The 21,139-nt window shown below is 38.2% G+C and overlaps 3 protein-coding genes across 15 annotated transcripts in view; 2 read left to right on the top strand and 1 right to left on the bottom strand.

Moving 5' to 3' along the window:
- The window catches only part of DOCK7 (dedicator of cytokinesis 7), a 219,246-nt gene extending 213,641 nt beyond the window's left edge, over positions 1-5,605 (top strand). For all 5 annotated transcript variants that reach the window (XM_077892050.1, XM_077892049.1, XM_077892048.1 and 2 more), the window contains 2 exons: positions 2,033-2,200; positions 4,998-5,605. In XM_077892050.1, the coding sequence (XP_077748176.1) occupies positions 2,033-2,200; positions 4,998-5,040 (211 nt within the window). In that variant the 3' untranslated portion in view covers positions 5,041-5,605. The remainder of the gene's footprint in view (positions 1-2,032; positions 2,201-4,997) is intronic.
- USP1 (ubiquitin specific peptidase 1) lies at positions 572-19,198 on the bottom strand. 6 transcript variants are annotated; one of them, XM_077892059.1, is made up of 10 exons: positions 18,147-18,305; positions 15,839-16,074; positions 15,223-15,343; positions 14,555-14,659; positions 13,869-14,029; positions 11,975-12,666; positions 11,207-11,377; positions 10,348-10,549; positions 9,059-9,300; positions 572-726 (listed from the first exon to the last, which is right to left on the bottom strand). In XM_077892059.1, the coding sequence occupies exons 2-10, from the start codon at positions 16,006-16,008 to the stop codon at positions 587-589; spliced, it is 2,004 nt and encodes a 667-aa protein (XP_077748185.1). In that variant the 5' UTR covers positions 16,009-16,074; positions 18,147-18,305; the 3' UTR covers positions 572-586. The 6 variants fall into 6 exon arrangements, with proteins under 6 accessions (XP_077748185.1, XP_077748186.1, XP_077748183.1 ...); XM_077892060.1 differs by lacking the exon at positions 572-726 and adding an exon at positions 7,807-8,210; XM_077892057.1 differs by lacking the exons at positions 572-726; positions 18,147-18,305 and adding an exon at positions 19,042-19,198 and having other exon boundaries at positions 7,807-9,300.
- Positions 18,030-21,139, top strand: part of LOC144310718 (uncharacterized) — a 100,000-nt gene continuing 96,890 nt past the window's right edge. For 2 of the 4 annotated variants that reach the window (XR_013376386.1, XR_013376385.1), the window contains exon 1: positions 18,030-18,219. Coding sequence is in view for 2 of the 4 variants with exons in the window: in XM_077892072.1 (XP_077748198.1) it covers positions 18,153-18,686 (534 nt within the window). In the remaining 2 variants the exon portion in view is untranslated. Of the gene's footprint in view, positions 18,687-21,139 lie in introns of all 4 variants that reach the window. The other 2 variants (XM_077892072.1, XM_077892070.1) reach the window with 1 other exon arrangement.

Raw genomic sequence — 21,139 nt, 5'->3', positions numbered from 1 at the left:
ATAAACTTTGATATCTGATAAAGCAATTTCACCTTTTGTTCAAGGATTATTTTGGGCCCATTTCCTTTTGATATAGATTATAGAATCAATTTATCATTCCTGTCACCTCTCTACCCCCCCGCCCAAAACTAATAATCTGAATCTGTAGATAAGTTGGCAGAGTTGCAACTTCTTTATATCTTGACTCTTCTAGTTCATGCATATGACCTAGTTCTTCTCATTTACTTGATTCTTTTGTTTTCTTAATATTTTAATTTTCTGTAGCGGTCTTATATATCTTGATTTTATTCCTTGGTATTTCATACTTCTATGCTTTCATTAATGGTATCTTTTTTTTTTTTAATTTTACTTTATTCATGAGACACAGAGAGAGAGGTAGAGACATAGGCAGAGGGAGAAGCAGGCTCCATGCAGGGAGCGCGATGTGGGACACGATCCCGGGACTCCAGGATCACACCCTGAGCCAAAGGCAGATGCTCAACCATTGAGCCATCCAGGCTCAATGTTTAGTAGAGGGGATCCACTGGTATCTTTTAGAATTATATTTTGTTTGCTGGTATACACAGTGCAGTTGAATTTTTTACTTTTACATGAGGATATTGCCAAACTCACTTAATTGTAGTAATTTATCTGTAGAATCTTTTTTTCTTTTTACAGTGATGTTTAGAGCCTCCAGTACTATGTTGAATGATGTATGATAGAGAGCATCACTTTCTTGTTCCTGATCTAAAAGGAAAAAATGTTCATCATTGAATATAGTATTTTCTCCAGGTTTTTTTTTTGTAGATACTTTTAATTAGGTTAAAGAAGTTCCCACCTATTTGTTGCTGAATTTTCATCATAACAAATGGAATTTTATCAAAGAGGTGTGTATGAGGGGCGTGTGTGTGACACTAGTTTCCTATGGTCTCGTTTAGGAGTTTTGCAACAGTGTTTATGGGTGAGATAAACATTTTTTTCCTTTATAGTCCCATAAGGTTTTGGTATCCCAACATTAAAATAGTAGTTGGAAACTCTTCTCAGAAATAGGGTTGGGTTTTTTTCCTCTCTATACTATAGAATAATTGTGTTACATTAGAATGTAATGGATTATTACCTCTCCTTAGAAGAGGAGGATTATTACCTCTCCTTAGAATGTTTAGTAGAGGGGATCCCTGGGTGGCTTAGTGGTTTGGTGCCTGCCTTCGGCCCAGGGCATGATCTTAGAGACCCGGGATTGAGTCCCACATCATGCTCCTGGCATGGAGCCTGCTTCTCCCTCTGCCTGTGTCTCTGCGCCTCTCTCTCTCCCCCTCTCTTTCTCTCTCTCTCTCTCTGTGTCTTTCATGAATAAAATATTTTTAAAAATTAAAAATAAAAATAAATTTTAAAAAATAATGTTTAGTAGAATTTGTAGGTGGTTGTGTTCTGTGTGGAAAGTTTGTGATTTTGACTTCGTTCTGTTCAAGTTGCTAAACTTCACTTTTAGCTTTAAAAAATATAGAAGTATATAAGACTGACTACACACTTTCCTTTGAACATCATTTAGCTGCAGTTCGGCAAGTATACACGTGTGCAGTATTTAACATCCTACTACATTGATCTGTTAGGGTCCAGGTACTTCTTAATTATCTGAATAAATTGGACAAAGGATTGTTATCAAGGACTGTTCATTTAAGCAGCTTATTTGAATACTGGCAAACCACTGTGCCAGATGCCATTGTTGCTAAATAAATGCATAGGGTTAAATCCCTTAAGGAGCTTTTAGTCTAATGGTGGTAATATGTGGAAAAATGGCTTAATACGTAACATTAAAAATACATAACTTAAAAAAAAAACTAATTTTCAGTTAAATGAAGACTATTAGTGAATGTTAGAGTTGTAAAGAAACTCAAGTTGGGCATCTGTTCCCTGCCTTCCCAACGCGAGAGAGAGGATATTTAGCCTACAACTGAAAAATTGAATGATGTCATCATGGTGAATGTGTATAATAGCATCAAGCCCTCAAACTAGACAAGAAGAAATCTTTTGTTAACGCACTTGCTTTTCCTAGGTGTGAGGATGCCTTAAGAAAAAATAAGAGCTTAATTGGGCCAGATCAAAAGGAATATCAAAGGGAACTGGAGAGAAACTACCATCGCCTTAAAGAGGCCTTACAGCCTCTGATAAACAGAAAAATCCCTCAGTTATACAAGGCAGTATTACCTGTCACCTGCCACAGGTATGCTCCTTTATGTCTGTTATTTTGCATATCTTCAAGAAAACGAAATCTCCTTGAATTGTTTATTTTTTTTGAATTGTTTAATAATAAGGAATTAGTGTAACTTTTATTACATGGTTTCAGATATTGTCTCTTGAAACCTAACAAGCTCAACTAACCCATTATGAATAACCCTAAAATGAATCAGCCTTCAAGATAGAAGTCAGTTCTTCTTTCTATAATTTGAGAATAAAAAAGTTGTGTTAAGTATGCATACTAACCAGGACACAACATGTTAAATCTGGCCTCCTAAAACTATTTCTTTTAAATCATGTCACACTTTGTTTATATGGGAGAATTTACTAGAATGTATCAGGAACCAGATACTCGTTTTCCTCAGCTCTAACAGTAAATAAAAACAGTAAATTAAAACAGGCAACCCCATCCATTGAGTATCAAGAGGGCTTCAGTATTTTTCTTCACTAATTGTGACAGACAAAATGATGCTTACCTTTAAGAAGTTGTTGTGGTGATTAAATTTTAGGCATGTAAAGTTCCAAGGACAATGCTTTAACATTTTACTTTGGCACCTGAATTCTGGAAAGGGCATGATAACTGCTAAATGTTAGCTGCCCTTATTTTTGCATTTTGAAATCCATACGTACATACAACCATTGAATTATCGTGGAGTTTGCATTTATTTGACCACCCTTTGAACTAGTAACAGTAAAGCTACTGAACTGCACTTAGTTAATAAATTAACATCTGGAAGGCTTTTGAAGTTGCGTATATAAAAACAGTGTATATGCATGGTATAACATACTGCAAAAGAAAGTCAAATGAGCTATTTGATCATCTGGAAATTAGTCCCTATTCTTCAGTGATGTAGAAAAAAATGACACATGCATTCAAAATGTGTCTACTAAGTGCCTGCTATAAGGTCATGTCCCCTACATGGAGCATTGTCCTAGCTGTACAGTAACAGGGGTAGACAGGGACCTTTTAAAAATCCTCTGTAAATGGAGAACAAACTGCTGAGGGTTGATGCAAGGAGGTGGGGTGGGGGAGGGATGTGCGAAGTAGGGGATGGGTATCAAAGAGGGCACTTGTGATGAACACCGGGTGTTTTAAGTAATGAATTACTGAATTCTAACCCAGTAATTAATACTGCACTGGATATTAACTAAAATTCAAATAAAAAATAAAATCCTATCTCTGCAAAATATATTTTGCATCCACCATCCTATACTGATATATCACCCATTAAAAATTATCAGTGGGAAAAAAAAAATTATCAGTGGGAAGCAACACCAGTCCCATCTGCTTTGTGCTTCCCTTCTTTTTGGAACTTTTGCATCCTTGTTGCCTTTACCCACCTCCACTATTCTTAAACTCATTGGTCCAAGGTCCTGGGAAGAAGGTACTGTGTTCCTGACCTAGTCAGGACCTCTGTAAATGCTAGTCTTGCTTCCTCCAAATCTGCAGCCCATCTCAGTAGAAACATTGTAGCCTTCCTATCTAAAGGAGCTTTTCCCTTTTCCAGTAGCACCATAATCCTGAGTTTTGCCTTCCTCTGTGACCTATGTTATGGTCAATCCCTCAAGCTTTTCTTAATATTTGCAGGTAGTTTTTCTGGAATTAAAAACACTCTTCTGAGGTGGGGTGGCGGATAGAGGTGTGTTAACAATGCCTACCTTTCAAGATTTTCTACAGAACCAGAAAACCAAGCTTTGAGATTCAAAGATGATCTTTTCCTACTTGCCCTCTCCTTTCTTGGAGATCTAAGCCTCTAGGTTTAACCTTAATGGCAGGAAGGATAAACAGAAGAAATCAGTTTTAGGATAGAGAAAAATACATTAAGAGGTGAAGAATATTATCCCTCCCTCACTTTTAATTTCTTGAGAATTTAGAATATAACATTTCCATAGAATTTTGAATTTATTTTACTGATTAACAAAATCTGGAATATTATTTTTAATAGGCTTAAAAGTTACTAAGATGGTGGTTCTCAAAGTGTGACTGGGGACATATAAAAAGGGGTCCCTGAGACCTTTAGAGGTTCCCAAGTCAAAACTAATTTCATATTAATACCAATACTATTTTACTTTTTCCACTCTTGTTCATTCATGAGAGTACCATAGAGTCTTCCAGAGTGCAATGTGATATTGTAAAAGATTTAATGCAGAAGCAGATAAGAGAAATCTAGGCTTTCTATTAAGCTAGACATTAAGTAAGAATGCCACTCTTCTAAAATTCTTACAAGTTTTAAAAATAATGCTATTTATAGTAACATATAATGGGTTATTTTATAAAATAATAATTTAAAATTTTCTTAATTTCTAATGTGGTAAATATCAATATAGAATCCACATAAAAGTTTCCTGGGGTCCTCAATTCTTAAGTGTAAAAAGGAACCTAAAACCCAGGAGTTTGCGAACCACTGAATTCTTAGGATTTAAAATTTTAAATAACACCTGGTTTTTGCCTTTTAGTAATCTCAAGTCTTTTCCTGAAATCTCTCCCATTATCCCTTAGCTCCTGTTTTATCACAGTATCTAATCACCTATTGGACAAATGAATAAATGATCAGTGCACTTGGCAAAGTGTGTTTTTAATCTATAAAAAAAATATATAAGGCAGAATGTGCAGGATGAACATGTAACTTGAAAGTTAAGAACTTTGATGGCAAAAAAATATTTTAAGTTTTTGGTGGCAAAACTTTGATACCACTCTGGCAGAAAGAAGTATGTGAAGCATATTTTAAAGGAATATGCAAAAATTATTTACTTATAACTATATCCTTTCATTTTCTCCCCAGAGATTCCTTCAGTCGGATGAGCCTGCGCAAAATGGATCTTTAAAATAAATGCACTTATTCAGTTGAAGAGAGCCATGTATTCAACACTGAGTGTGAAAAAGAAATTAAGATTTACTGAAAAACAAGACTTGGGACTTAATTCTGGAAATTCTAGCATTGATTTACTACTCATTGAAGAACACAGTGGCCAAAACAGTATCAAATGTAGATCATGAAGTTTGAGAATCATGGCCATGGTTTCTCATGTTCTGGTAATATGCTGTTATCTTTTTTTAAGACTCAAAGTAATGACTCACTATACATTTACTATTATTTATACCATAGCTAATGTTAAATTTATTTACTTTAAGTTTGTATTTTTTAATTTATATTACCATTTATAGATTCATTTTGGAACCATTTTAAATGTAGTAATGCTTATTTTAAAGGTACTATTAAATATGTGAATGTTTACACTAATTTTATTGAGACTTCAAAAATTTTTGTTGACAAAAGAATCTTGAGTTGATTCAAGAAATAGTCCCAAAACTAGCAAAGTAAAAATGAAAATTTACATTGTATGGGCCCAAGAGCCCCAAATTAAATAAATGAATAAGTGGGTAAAGATACTGATAACTGGTTTGTGAAGTCTTAAAACAGGTTTCTAAGGTATTTTTCATTTAGCTACCAAAGCAGGATTTAGGATACATTACAGAAATAACTTTACCTGATGAAACTTTTGCTTACAAATAACAATACTGGGATCACTGCTACCAGTCACAGTAGCTTAATCTTTGACACACTCAATCTTGTTACACTGATAGACTCTCAGCAACTAAAATGCATGATTTCGGTGTTTCAAATTAAACAAGCTGGTTATTTTAGGAGTTTGGACATCTAAACTAGTAAACTAGAAATCAGCTTTAGAGCTATCTTATTACATCACCATAAAATGACACTGAAAGCTGGTATTTGATTTTAATCTACCAGTTGAATGAAAACTCTTTTTTTTTTAATGCTTGTATAGACTTTATTATAAAGTATACACAAAAAGTCAAAATAGCTGTTTTAATTAAGAACAAATTTAAAGTAACTTTATGACATGAAAAACTAAGGCAAAATCTTTTTGAAATTATTTATTCCAATTACTTGGCAAGTTTATCCAAGAAACTATATATTAATGATTTTTGGAAGTGTTTTGAACAATGTCTTTTTTCTTTGTGCAGTTATTATAGAAAGGTATCATTTTTAATCTGTCCCTTTAATCTACTGACCAGTGACATGAATCACTTAAAAACTGATCATGGTGCCTTCATTCTGTAGTTGATGTTGAAACCAGATCTCAAAAATGTCTCCTTCTCCTGAGAGCATAGGAGATGGTTGATATCTTTTCCCCAGCCTACCTTTATAACTGGCAGTATTATCTCAAATTCATCTTACTACATCAATTCAAAGATTGAATCACAGAAAGATTTTTCAGATGAGTCAACAATGTTGGACCAAAAGCGGTGAACTAAGGAGTCAAAGACATAGCCTCAAAAATAAATTTGGGGACAGAGGATCCACGTGAACAAGAAAGAAAGACAAGGAGTCAAGAATGGAAAATTCATTAAGACAAAAATAAGGTAACAAATACTCTCCTCTTTAAGGTAAGGGAGGGGGAGGTATACATGAGAGAATATTTAGTAATCCCCAGGTCATTTCTCATTAGACTGTATTACATAAGAGCTTGGATTATTTCACATAAATCTCAGTGACATCAAGAACTCTAAAATTTATATAATTATGATTTAATTTCCATGCAATACTAATTATTTTCTGACTTGAATAAAAACAGGCTTCCTCTGAGAACACTGGTATGATACTGAACATTTCCCTCACTTATCACATACTTCAGTTATCTTAAACTTTCTCATATCAAGAATCTACACCAACAGTTTGGTGGGGTTTTTTTTTTTAAGATTTTATTTATTTATTCATGAGAGACACAGAGAGAGAGAGGCAGAGACATAGGCAGAGGGAGAAGCAGGCTCCATGCAGGGAGCCCAGCATGGGACTCAATCCCAGGACTCCAGGACCACATCCTGGGCTGAAGGTGGCACTAAACCACTGAGCCACCCAGGCTGCCCTACACCAATAGTTTTTAACATTGGCAGTCTCTTGGGTACAAGGCCCAGGCTCTATCCTAGAACTATTCCATCAGAAGCTTATGAGCAGTGTTTCATTTTAAAAGTTCCATTAGTGATTCTGAATGTAGAATGAGGTGAGAACCATGACTTTTTATAATAATACACCATCTTGTGAAGAACATAAGACATGATTTAATTGTGTGACTAATTTATTAGTTGATAGGTACTCTTGTTGAAATGGGGGTATAAAAGTGTTATTTTAATAACATTTATATATTCTTTAGAATTGTTCTTAATGTTTTAACAAGTCATAAGGTAACTGATCATTTACCGATTTAATATACATTTATAAAATGAAAATTTAACCACATTTTTGTGTGTGCCCAAAGCATCACCTTAAAGGATTCCATAAAGTTATGTCTACTTGAAAGGACAACTAGTATGCAACAATTTTTACTATAACTTTTTAAGTATAACAACTTGGATGGACTAAGCAGTTTCTCCTATTTGAAAAATCTCTTCACTTCCTACTGTCAAAGTACTATTAAAGGTAATTATGCATGTTTATTCTCTTTTAGGTATGTGTGTGTATAGATACATATATTATACATACACATACGTTTTCTTCTTTTAAGAGAACTCAGCTATATTTATGGTAAAAAAAATATATGCAGGTAAAAAAATTTGAGCAGTTGTATACATAGTTGTTAAGCAGTTTAAATTTTATTGACCTCCCGGTTTTAAAAAAAAAAAAAAGTTAAATTTAAGGTCACACCTCTAAATTTGATATACTATATACAGATCGTGCAGAATATGACTATGAAGAGATACAAATTAGTCCATGCCCAAAAAGATTTACTAGAATACAGAATCATTTTCATAAATACATATAAAATTCTTGTGAAGATAGAAGGAACTGGCCGTCCAGGTTTTCTGAGACACTTTTCAAAGTGACTCAAGGCACAAAATGTACACTACTGTGAATACACACATTTCCCAGGACTTTGTGCCTCTAAATACAGCCCATTAAAGATCTGGCTTCATGACTTATAAAACTAAATGTACTGAAATGAGATTCTGCTTCTTAGCTGAAAAACCACAGGACCTATAAACATCAAATAGATAATTACTCCAAAATCTGGAGATACAAATACAAGCACTTTATTTTAAAAAGCAAACACAAAAGATAGGTGTAAATTCAAAAGTGTTTAAATGCTTCCATTTGGATAATTAAGAACCTATACAAGTTTGTTCCCAGAAGCTAATGCATCACTAGTCTCTACTACTGGAAATTCTAAAAATTAACATGGTTTTCAGTAATTCAAATTTCACTATTTATATAAAAACCTAGAGAGACCAATAATATCCAATAGCTTCAAAAGATAAGCTAGACTCTTTGATGTAATCAACTTTACCAGCTTTTGTCCAGGTCTGTTAATATACACATAAGGAAAATACTCTATAATTTCTTATAAAATAGCAAATAAGGAGTAGATGTAGGAGATGTAGAAGGGGAAAGAGAATTCAAAAAGTCCTTCTCTTCAGTAACTTTCACTTCAGAATCATCAAAAAGTAACCATTTCCCCTCATACTCCTTTAAGCTTTGCACTACACATGAAATTTTGTTCTCAAATCCACTAAAGTTAATGCCTGTTTGGTCACTGGATTCTTTGTTTGTATCAAATTCATGGGTCCCATTAGTATTGTTAGTCTCAGAATTTCTATTTTCAGCAAATGCTGTACTGGCAACTTTATCAGGATTAGATGCTTTGTTGTATAGCTCATAATCTGCTTTGCTCTTTTGTCCTCCAAGAAGTCCAATAGCTTCTACATTTTTTTTGTTCAAAACTTTACTTGGCTGTGTATTTCCACTAACTCTAATTGACACTTCATCATCATCATAATTTTCAACCACACCCCTTGCTTCCTCCTCATTCAATGGTTCTGGCTTACCTATTTCACACATTTGGTCGATGACAAAATTTCCCTTATCTAGTTCTAAACTGTTAAGGTCGGTGACTTTAACAGAAGCAGTGTAATGCCCACTACTGATGGTAATGCCACTGTGCATCACAACCGCAAATAATCCATAGCTGTCGTTGGTTGGCTTTGTGCTCCATTCTTCTAGTGACAATTTAAGAGGTGTCAGTAAAGGAGTGTTGATCTTGGAAAGTCCACCACCATAACAATCAAACCTTTGGGAGGGAGAAAAAAAAAAGGGGGATTTCTGCAATTTCTACTTTACATTTATTGTTTTATACCCAAATGTGAAATCAAGTTGTCTGAATGACCCTTAGTGCTCATATAAACATAAAAAACCAGATTCTTAATTTTGTATACGTATTTCAGTATTTTTTCTTTGTGTAAATATCATTAAGTGCTAATATTCAGCTGTTTCTGTGAAGGATATATGGCATTCTCCCTTCCATTTTCTTTATAATGAGAAAATCAGTTTTTTTTTTTTTAAGATTTTATTTATTTATTCATGAGAGACATGGGCGGGGGGGGGGGCAGAGACACAGGCAAAGGGAGAAGCAGGCTCCATGCAGGGAGCCCAACACGGGACTCGATCCCGGGACTCCAGGATCATGCCCCTGGGTTGAAGGCAGCGCTAAACCGCTGAGCCACCTGGGCTGCCCGAGAAAATCAGTTTTTTTAAATGCCACTTAACTCCAAAATACTTTACATTTTAAGTAATTTTAATGTGAAGACTGCTATTTAAGAAAAAGTCTGCTGAAAGTGTCATCTACGGGCATAGTAAAGTGTGTAGAGAGCTACTGGGGAACCCTCATGGTAATTTCAAACAATTCACTAATATGTATACATGTCACAAAGATACTTAACAGAAGAATCTCTCTTCAAAGAACTAGTTTGATTCCTGGCTTACCTTGAAAACGAAATAATCTTGCCTTTTTCTCCCCTCAAAAATAAATTTCAATGTATATAAAATCTCTTTGCTGCTTTTAATCAATTTAACTTGAAACTTTCTAATAATCTTTAATCTTCAATTAAAAGATGTGGGAAGAAATCCTAGAATATGTATTCATACCAAAAGGATTGAAATTGATGCATTTTTACAAGTAAACTGTTAAAAAGAGAACAAACTTTTCTAAGATAATCTTTATAAATTACTTTTCAGTAGTTTATGCTAGTACACTATTTTGTTACTATTACAGTATTTTGAACAAAACTTCTTATAGCAGCTCATTTTTTTTCATATAGCTTTTATTTATAATACTCACTCCAAGCCACTAGCAGCAAAGCACTTCAAATGAATAGTTATAACTTCAGGCATTTTGTCAAACAAAAGACTTCGTTCGGCTTCAGTATAATGATGGCAATTTTCACAGAAATATTTATCTTCTCCTACAATCCTCTCCACTGAAGCAAACTGTGAAATTGCCCATCTCAGGGTCTTCATTTCTGTTTTTGGCTCTGGAGAAACTACATAAGAGAATTCCTTTCACTCACAAATGAAAAACCTCTCAGACGTTAAAAATTAAACAAGTTCCATGTTCAAAATTAGCATGCAATTTCTATTGACTAATCCTTCCCAAATAATAGAAATTCCTTTGAGTTTCAGAAACTTAAGTTCATCCTCAGCTGTGTATACATACATATCTTTTAAATATTTATATTTGGGCAGCCAAAAAGTATTTAGGTGATAGGAACAGCAAAATGAAGATAACCTACTCTCCGTAAGACAGACTTTAGTTTAGCTATTAATTTCCAGTATCTGAACAGGTAAGCCAGTCTCGTAATCACTTCTCATATCCTTTCCCTACTTTTTGTCGTTTTATGCTAAAACAGTGGCTCAATTATTGTGTTAAAAGTATCCCCTATAGCTCAAAGACTGATAACCAAGTTATTAAAGCGTTTCATCTTCCCATTGTATACATCAAAATAAAGATGCCACAATTTTCCAAATGCTTTTAACAAGTCATTCTATATGAGCAGAAAGATTTTATTATACCAGAAACACTAAAAGCCAGCTCTTCTTTCTCAATAATTACATAAGCTATTATTAGACTCTGTTTTGTTGAAGAAAACTACTTATTCCACGGTCCACACAAGTCCATACAAGACTCCGATTCTGCTTACTTTCAGAACTCTCCTCTACTTTGGAAAGCTCATCTTCTTGTACTGGCACACTGATGTCCTGAAAATCTTCTCTTCTTTCTGTTAAACTTTCACATTCTAAGCAACGAGTCCTTAATACCAGCTGACCTTGAAATAATTTCTCTACTAGCTCAAAACCAATTTGCTCTGCACCTAAAACAAAAATAGGAAAACTTTCAGCACAGCCCAAATAACCAATAGTTCATTTACAGTGTATCATGAGTAAAAGGTATTTATAGCTAAACTTATTAGCGTTAAGAGGTGCCTTGCTCATGACACAAATTCCCTGTAAAGATAGTTTTGAATATGAATTACTGTTGTCTCTAAGAAAGTCAGTTGTGTCACTTTAACTCCCTTCCCAAAGATATCTTCCCTGAGATCTGGATGAAATTAGGTAGAAATCCAATTCAAGTACAATATAACTACTTAGTTCTCTAAAATTGTACTGTATTAAATGCAATTTCTTGAGTTGTCAAGTACTTTCAGAAGGGGGTAAAGTAATTCTCTCTCCATTAAAATGCATTGAACTCCCCTTGTTTATAAACCATAAATTAACATTACCTTAAGATTAATGAGACTTATACACACATCTAAGCACAGTGTTTAAAGCACCACACAGTTCATGTTCAATGTTAAAATTTCCTCTTACAACTTGAACCAGACTTATGTTGTACATGCATCTAAGAACATTACAGTACTGTAGCTGTTAATCCTCCTACCTATCAATGTCTAAGAATAAATTATACTGACCTTTGTTTATGGGCTTAACTTCATTAACATTAACGGGCTTAACATTATCCCCTGGAGATTCAAGTTCACAACCATTAGTTGTGTTATCATTTTCACACTTCCCCAAGTCCTCTTCAAGATCATATTCATTTTCTTTCAACTGTTCTTTGGATCCCTGGTTTGTTGTTATTTTCCCCAAACTACAGAATTTAGAAAGAATGCTGGGTTGCTTAGTTGCAGGCTTTAACCAATTTATTTTAACTCTTGATTTCTTTTGTGAGGGTCTTGCACTTTCATTTTCAGAAACACACTTGGGGATTATTTTAGAAGGAATCTCTAACGTATCACCTGTAGCTTTCCTTTTTGATCTGGTTTGTCTCTGGTTCTCTTCCAATGACTGGTGTTCCTTGGATACTTTAACTTTTTTCTTCATGTTACCAAATTCAGTGTCACTTTTTCTTTTCCCATTTCCTTTTGGGAGTTTTTCTTTATAATCTTCAGAAGGCCTAAGATTGTCCATCTCTATGCTGTTAATACCACTCATTTCCTCTTTCTGATGAGGTTTTTCTTCTATCTTAGTAGATAATTCTACCACATTTTTTACTTCTTCTTTTTTTAGGAGTTGGCATGTTTCTTGAATGTTTCCCAAAATACACTGTAATACTTCCTGTGCATCATGCTGTAGATATCCTTCATACATAGGGTTGAGTTCCCTATAAATAAAAATTTCCATTTCATCTATTCTAGTTTTTAAGATAGAATACAGAAAAACTCCTTTCTATAGAGAAATTAATTCATTTAGAGGAATATCAAATTACTTTAAAAATATAAAAATATTTCACTACTAATTTGAAAATTCTTCCCTAACTAAACTTGTGACTAAAAGTAAAAACAAATTTTACCTCATTATCATAAATACTTTCATCCTTTTCTAAACACTAGTAGCAGCTAGTATATATATAGTTTACCATGTACCAGGTTTTATTCAAGATGCTTTTTATATTATGTATATAACATAATTCTAACAATAATCCCATGAGGTTAAGTACTATTATCACCATGACTTACAGATAAGGTAGCTTGCCCAAGGGCAAAGAGATGCAAAGCCTTGATTCCAACCTGCTCTTGGCCACCATGCTATACTATACTGCTCATTAACAAACATGTAACAGTGCATTTACACCTAAGTCTGGTGTTTTTGTTTTTTAAGTAATCTCTACACCCAACACGAGGCTCGAACTCACAACCCCTAAATCAAGAGTTGCATGCTCTACCAACTAAGCCAGCCAGGTGCCCTACCCTAGGTCTATTCTTAAACTTTAAAAATTTAACCCTATGACACATTAGATACCACTACTTTATATATTGGATAAAGTTTAAGATAATACAAAGAAATCTAATCCAGTTAACTAATAGTTATTCAAGCACATACAATAAAACTAGAATATCTGGAATTTACAGTTCTTATGCATAATATATTTTGAATAAAAACCTACAATACCGGATTTGAAATTTCTTAGGACCAAATGTATTTGAGAAACTCAGTAATGTTCAGATCAAAAATATGGCATTTAACAAGTATTTTTCACCAAAATGACAGGGGGGCCGGGGGGGGGGGCAGTATCCCGTGATTAAACATATTACTATTTCTACAGAAAAATATATGAATATTCACATAAAAATGAATAAAGACGATAAATAGCTTCAGACTGATTCAGATCTAATGAATTATTTTAGTACCAAACTTACAAAAAAAAAAAGTCTAATTTCCAGAACCTCTGGATACTAGAGACTATAATATAGATCTGTAGTTTGTTTTCCTTGCCCTTTACTCCCCTTACTTGTTCATATATCCCCCTCCAAAGAGCACAATAAGCTGCTAGGCTAGAATCCTAAAATTTATTAAAGGCTATACCTGAGTGTGTTAAGCAGTCGCCTTGGCTGAGTAGCAAGTTCATCAGTGTATTTTTCTGGATTTAAGAGAAAGCTAGCCTGAAGCTGTTCAACTGAAATGATCAAGGACTGTAAACTGCATATTAGTTCATAACTTGCCAAAGAATCTTCTTTGCAATTTCCCTGTCAAAAAAGAAACACATAAACCATTAAATAAATTCATCACCCTTATCTTTGTCTCACTAGGTAATACTAGCTTTGCTAAATTTAATCTCATTATGACACTAATTTTATGGAGATATACAAATAAACTAAAAAATTTTAAGAACATTTTTTGATTACTTTCTATTTGGAAAAGAATGGTTTTCTTATGATGTAAGTTGGAGGTTTCTTTAGATTTACTTAAATTTTAAAAGTATTTGAAAACAACAGATGGTACGATCAACTGTGACTGTGATATATAAATGACAAGGTTTAGTGGTAAGCAGTAAATTAGAAGGCAGGAGAAGGCACTAAAAGGTGACTAGTTAGCTAACTTGTTACAAGAATGGGGGAAAAATGCCTTTCTGAAAACACAAGATACTGAGAAATTCAATTCTGTTTGTTAAGAGAGACTCTGCTATCCTCCTCCCAAATCCTCTGTGTATCTATTTTTCATTTCTAAGCAGGTGAATTCTATTTTTTATCTATTGTGTTTTTATTTTTTACCTTATCTTTTTGATTGGCTTCATCTTTTAGGGCTTCTTTCTTCCTTGAAATAATGTTGAATAAGTGCTTCACTCCAGATTTAAAACCAGGACAAAAATATAATACCTATAAAAAGAGTGTTGTCTGAGTGTTTACTGAGCAAACAGTATACCTAAAATGATTAAAACACTACCTACGTTTTTTTGTAAAGCACTTTCAAATGTGCATTAATTTAATACTACATCAAAAGTTGTTTTCTATTTCATCATAAGTAGCTCACTGTCTTCCCCCACCAGCCGCAAAGCACTGAGGCTGAGTACATATTGCTAAGACTTAATGGTTATAAGGGTACATTAAACAGAGTTCAGAGGTTTAAATTCCATTCCACCATGGCACTAGGAATCAAGCAGAAAAGATAAGGGTTTGGCATCTTCCAGTTAACCAAAGTCAATTCAATTTTGTTATCCCAATTTTATCACTTTCACCCAAAAGGAAGCTGGTAAACATGCAACTTAGAATCATTACTTTAGCCCATTCTAGTTTATTTACAATCAGAGGCAAAGACAGTATGGACAATTAAAATACTCCCACATAATCTGAAATGCTCAGAATATTAAATGTGACATCATGCTTTGCCTACTAAAGCTTTATTAAATAGCAAAAAAAAAAAAAAAAATTCCTCCATTTACCTGAAGTATACTATTAAGGTAACAAGTGTTGCCGAGATTATTCAGTCCCACAAAGGGTAGTAAGTTTTCTCTCTTCTCACAGTGTACAGGTGAGGACTGTGCTGCAGGGACAACTTGATCACTGAAGTACAGAGCAGAGGGGGGTTTATGAAGTATAGTCGCTTAAGTGTTCCATTTTGTTCAGATCTTAGTCACTAAAGGATTTATTTGCTTTTAAAGCTTTTTTTTTTTTTTTGCTTTTAAAGCTTTTATGTTGAAGTTTATCTTAAATATAATCAGCAACTATACACCAGCAGGTCTGATAATTTATCCATTAGGTATGACTATAAAGTTTAAACAGCTCAAGAACTATCAAGTCTTCTTAGTCACACACACAAAATCACGTTATTTCTTTACCCTCTACATAGAATGTTACACTACAAATTTAAGTTGAAAAATAATTTTAACCAATAAATATTTTTCCTAGTTAATCTAATTAGCTAATAGGTTTGTCTCACTACTGTGTTTTTCTTGCCTTCATAGACTATCAGGTCAGAATGTCTGGAGATATCAAAGTTCACGACTTCTTCATGGATATGGAATTTTTTAAATACAGAAATATACTCAAGATACATACATTTCAGATCCTCTATATTCAGAAGCCTTTTCTTCATTTTCTTGAGAATCCGTGAAATCCAGGGCTCTCTTAGTTTCCTTTTTCTGAAAAAACTTCAAGGAAAGTCTGTTTTTCTTTGACGGGCTACCTCTTGAAAGCCCATTACTTTCACTAGGTATGACACCAGGCATTTTCTCTTCAAATCCCAAGGAGTTTACAAGAATTAATTTATACAAGGATGTTGTAATCAATCATATCTGTTAATCGCAGGGGAAAGGTTTCATTACTTTTCAGTTATCAGCTGTAGCAATAAAAATCATTAATTTTGAAGATTTACCAAGGAATGGAACTAATCAGAACTTCACATTTGAAAACCCAATGCTTGGCCAGTAACAGGCATTCAATGCTTATCGCTTAAATGAAAGAAAGGGCTTGCCATTTGTTCTTAGCTTTCTTAAACAACAAAAATATCAGATACTGAACTTTTATTAGTCTATTGGATTAAGGTTCACATCACAAAAATATCCCCATTTTAGTATGCCTATAGTAAAGTAGCATTAACTAAAAAATCTTTATTTTAACTTATTCAGAAAATATTGACTGAGCAACAACTATCTCTAATTCTAAAATACAAGGTCAGAAAGAGAAAGGAGTGAATGGGAAATCCAAGAGTGTTACAAGTGAAGGAGTCTTCCTTCCAAGGCCTCTTCCAGTTATTTTTGTGAATACATGAAGTAAAGCCTCTAAAAAGCTTCTTTAAAGTACAGCTTGCTCAAGTCACTATGTTGTACACCTGAAACTAATGTAACGTGTGTCAACTATATTCCAGTTAAAGTATAACTTGCATATGTAAGCAAAGGCACAGATCTGGTGTTCAGTTATACTTAAGTTGAGTGAGAAGTTATAAAACATGTAGTTGGATAGTAGTGTAAATAATTGCTGCACTTTGTGCATCCCAAGTTGTTATGCACTAAACACCGTGACACGCCACTGATTTTTCAAACTTTTTTAAACTACAAATTTCTAATACTGTTTTGAGTAGGAAAAACAGGATTTTGACTTCTGCAAGCTTTTCTCCTCTGTTAAAACTTTTGATCGAAAAAACTCCTGGCAGTATTTGTGATAGCAGTTTTATACACCCATCCTATTACTACCATTAAGACATCTGGGGGAAAAGTGATCTGACCGGAGTTACTGGAGTACAAAAGCTCAGCACTGACTTTCAAATATACACAGTAGTAGGGTAAATAGATAAACTAACAAAATTCACCCAAACCCCGTCTTTACTAACAACCATTTCACTCTGCCTCTGAACTCAGTAGTGAAACCACATTTTTGAGCCTTTAGAAGCAACTGGAAAGTTGACCCCCTTCCCCATCCCCCCTCCCTCTCCAGCTCAACGTAGCTTCTAGCCACTTAGTGCTACTGATGGAAAGCGATCACCAATGACAGACCAGCCTGCGCGAAGTTGTCAGGGATCTCTCAGTATTAACGATTCTCGTAAAAGGGCTTCCTTGGGAGCCAATTCTTAACAAATGATGGAAAGTGCATTCTCAAACCGGACTTGAGTATGTACTAGAAAAAAACGACCCAGCAGCTGAAATAACGGACAAATCCTAAGCAATAAGCTCTGCTGGCTCCCTCAAATCACTAACCTTTACTATCACTGACAGGCTCGCATTTTTACCAGCTACCCTGGCTCACGCTACACCATTTCTTGCTCCTGGTTTTCTTTAGGTCTAAATCAAGTTTCGCCGAAAACACAATAAATCGAGTATTAAATACTCCTGAACCAATGACAGCATCAACACTCAGTCTCATTAGTTTTTAAGTGCTTCCCTTTCCAAGACGACACGTCTCCATTCCAATTTCCCAGAGGGGGTAAAAAAAAAAAAAAAAAAAAAAGTAAAAGTAAAACCATTAAGGACAGCATCCTCGACAAAAGGTCGAAAACACGTGGCCTTCGAAATACTTCTGGAAAAATTAGGTGAGTACGCGTAAAATGTAGCAGCCCCCGACCCCGGACAAGGCTCCAGAGGGGTGGGGGGAGCCTCTTCTCCCCGGCGGCCGTGGGCGCCCGACAGCCCCGCCGCAGCTCCCGGCTCGCTCGCCCGCGGCGCTGGCCTATTTCACGCGCAGCCCGCACCTGCCTCCCCGCAGCCCTGCGGCGGCAGAAGGGCACCCCCCGCACACGCACACGCACACGCGCACACGCACAGCGGGGCCCGGAGGGCTCGGCTGGCGGCTCCCCCGCCGCAGCCCCCTCGGGAGCCGGCCGGACCTGCCTCGGCGCCCGGGCACCGGCCCCTCCTCCCCAGGCCCTTCTTACCTGATCATGGCCCACAGCGAGGTCCGCGGCGGTGACGCCCCGAGCGCAGCCGGGATGTGCGAGGGTGCGACAGGTGAGACCCTGCCCGCGCCCCCGCCGCGCCCCCACCCCCGACCCGGGAGAAGCTGCCCGGATCGCCCTCCCCGCAGGGGGGTGACCACCCGCTCTCGGGGCGGGAACCCGGGCTGCCGCTCGGTGCTGCCCGGCGCCGGCACCAACTACATCCCGGGAGCGGCGCCCGCCCCCGCCCGCCCCCGCCCGCCCCGGGATGGCGAGCACCACGGACGCAGCCCCGCTCGCCGAGCGCCGGAACCGCTAGGCTCTTTCCCACTCCACCACCGAGGGGAACTTGGCGCGTTTTCCTCACTCTCAGGACCCCCGTGTTTGAGCCTCCGCCCGCGCCAGCACTGCGATTGGAGGTGGCGTCCTTCGAAAGTGCCGGTTCTAGTCTCCGCGCTGCAGAGACACGACAGGCAGGAGCCGCCTCGCGCCCGCCACTCGCCCCCCCGGCACGCACGGGCCCCGGAACCAGCTGGAACGGTAGTTTCCCCAAGATCCTAACGGGTTCTTCTGCAGTTTCAAACAGCGCAGGCAGCGTCACGGGCAGCTCGCGCGGGTCCTCGCTGAGGGCGCGCGCGAGGTGCTGGAGGCCTGGCTGGCGGGCTCGAGCCTCACACCCTTTTTTTTTTTTTTTTTTTAACCATTCGTGCGCGCGAGTTGGGGAAAAGCGTACGGGTCGGGAGACGGGACAGGGAGAAGATGGGACGATCTCCTTCCTCGAGAAGACGACGCTAAGGGCTCAAATCCACCAATCAGCGATGAGCAAGCGCCCCCCCCCACGCCAGGCTTCCCCCCCCCCGCCACCACCCAGGAGGAGCCAATCAGAAGTACCTACACAAAAGCCCCTGGGTGGGCGGAACAAGGAAGTCCAGCCAATACCAAAGGAGAAGACAGGAGAGCTCCGCCAATCATCGCCAGATATGCAGAGTAGCCTTCAGGAGCGGTCCCCTCCTTCCGCTCTCATTGGCGTTCGAGTGCGCGCTTTCGCCGCCGACTGTTAAATCTGGCCCCGCGTTTCGTGACTCCTGGACGGGGGGCCTTCCCCGAGGGTGCGGCTTCCGGAGCGAGGCCCTCACAACGAGCCCCGCCCCCCTCCTTTTTTTTTTTTTTTTTTGTTTTTTGTTTTTTGCGTCCACGCTCGGGCGGGGTTACTAGGAAGACTAGTTGCGGAAAATGGCTGCCGGGCTTGCTGGGCGCCGGGCGCCCGGGCTCTCGGTGGGGAGTCGCCGCCCCGGCCCCGCGCCCCACGGCCGGCGGGCGGCCCCGAGCGCTGCCGTGCGTAGCCGCGAGTCCGCACGCGCGCGCCGTAGCGCCGGGGCACCTTCCGCAGCCCGTGCCCGCCTCGTCTTCTCCCGCCTACCTCGTTCCCTTCCCGGCCAGACAAGGACGAGAACCCGAGCGTGTTAAGGCCCACTTCTGGCCGCGGGCAGCTGGGAAGGGTCTCCGCGCGAGCCCTCACCTAGGGTTCAGCCGCGGCGGGCGCAGCACTTACCTGCCGCTGGCTTCCTCGGTTGGCGTGCTTACCTGAGTGAGGCGAGCTCCCGGAGCCAGGGATGCAGTTAGGCAGGAGAAGTCCAGTCCAGGTGCATTCTATCCAGCAGGATTCCTGCTCTGGTGCCAAGCATGCATGTATTCAAGGCGCCAGGGAAATACATTCCCTGCTCCGTAGGAACTTCACCTTCTAGAGAGGGGCAAACGGTAAACCAAAATGATAGGAAATACTGAGTGGTAGAGGAACGAGGTAAGGCGTGGGCCGTTCTAGGTGAAATAGTCGGGAAAGACCTCTTGGAGTTGACACTTGAATGGAGAGCTGAATGCAAGTATAGCGAGCCTTGCAGGAATCTCAGGGAAGGATGTTTCAGGCAAAGGGAACAGCAAGTTTAAAGTCCTCGAGCAGGGGCAGCCCGGGTGGCTCAGCGGTTGAGCATCTGCCTTTGGCTCAGGCCGTGACCTCGGGGTCCTGGGATCGAGTCCCGCCTCGGGCTCCCTGCATGGAGCCTGCTTCTCCCTCTGCCTGTGTCTCTGCCTCTGTGTGTGTGTGTGTGTGTGTGTGTCTAACAAATAAAATATTAAAAAAAAAAAAAATCCTCAAGCATAACATGCTCCGGGTTCTGGAAAGAAGCAGGGAGGCTAGGGTGCTTAGAGCACATTGAGCCTAGATGTAATGATTCTGGGAAATGAAATTAGTGAGATCAGCAGGGCTCTGATTAAGCAGGGTAAGGAGGTGGAGGGCATTGGATGGTTTTGAGCTGGGGAGTTGCATAATTTGTAAAGTGGCTGCTCGTGTTGGATAGGCTGTTGACCTTCAAACGTGCACGCAGTAAGGTTAGTTAGGAGACCATTCCAGATGCCCACGGAATAAATTATTTGACTTGGAACAAGGTGGCTGCAGTGGAAATGTTGAGACCTGCTAGATTCTGGATGTATTCTGAAGCATAAAAGATAAAAAAGAGAAAGAGAGAGAAATGACAGGGATTCTTTTTTCCCCAAAACAACTGGATGGTTGGTCCTTGCTGAAATGGGGAAAAATGGGTATGTCGTGATGGACCATATTCTTACTAAAACTAAGATGCCTAATTTGCATACAGAGAAGTTGAGCCAACAGATAGCAAGTTTGGAGCTGGGGGGGTGGGGATTTAGATCTGGGCATATAAATTTAGGAGTCACCAAATGGTATTTAAAACCACAAGACTGGAAGAAGTTGCCTAGAGTAGAAATCTTTACCCTAAAAACTCTGCAGGGCATTGATGACCTCTTCCCTTGCCAAGCCAAGAATCCTAAATCCCGATTAATTTAGAATCAATACCCTTTCCAAAAACTCATTTTAAGAGTAAGACTTTAAAGCTCCTAATCACTGAATTTTCATAGAGAACAGTATGATACACATGGCGACTCTGAACTGCCTAAAGAGAAATTAATGCTATCACTTGGTG

This window comes from Canis aureus, chromosome 3 (assembly GCF_053574225.1).
Source record: "Canis aureus isolate CA01 chromosome 3, VMU_Caureus_v.1.0, whole genome shotgun sequence".
NCBI classification, from domain to species: domain Eukaryota; kingdom Metazoa; phylum Chordata; class Mammalia; order Carnivora; family Canidae; genus Canis; species Canis aureus.
This window is presented reverse-complemented; position numbering and strand designations above follow the sequence as displayed.

Bases quoted from the DNA above. Each gene is read 5' to 3' on its own strand.
- USP1 (XM_077892057.1), bottom strand. From the start codon at position 16,008: ATGCCTGGTGTCATACCTAGTGAAAGTAATGGGCTTTCAAGAGGTAGC. The intron at 11,378-11,974 runs GTCAGTATAATT...TTTTTGTTTTAG, and splicing joins AGTTAAGCCCATAAACAAAG to GTGCAGAGCAAATTGGTTTT. The intron at 9,301-10,347 runs GTGAGTATTATA...TCCCTCCCAAAG, and splicing joins TTTGCTGCTAGTGGCTTGGA to GTTTGATTGTTATGGTGGTG.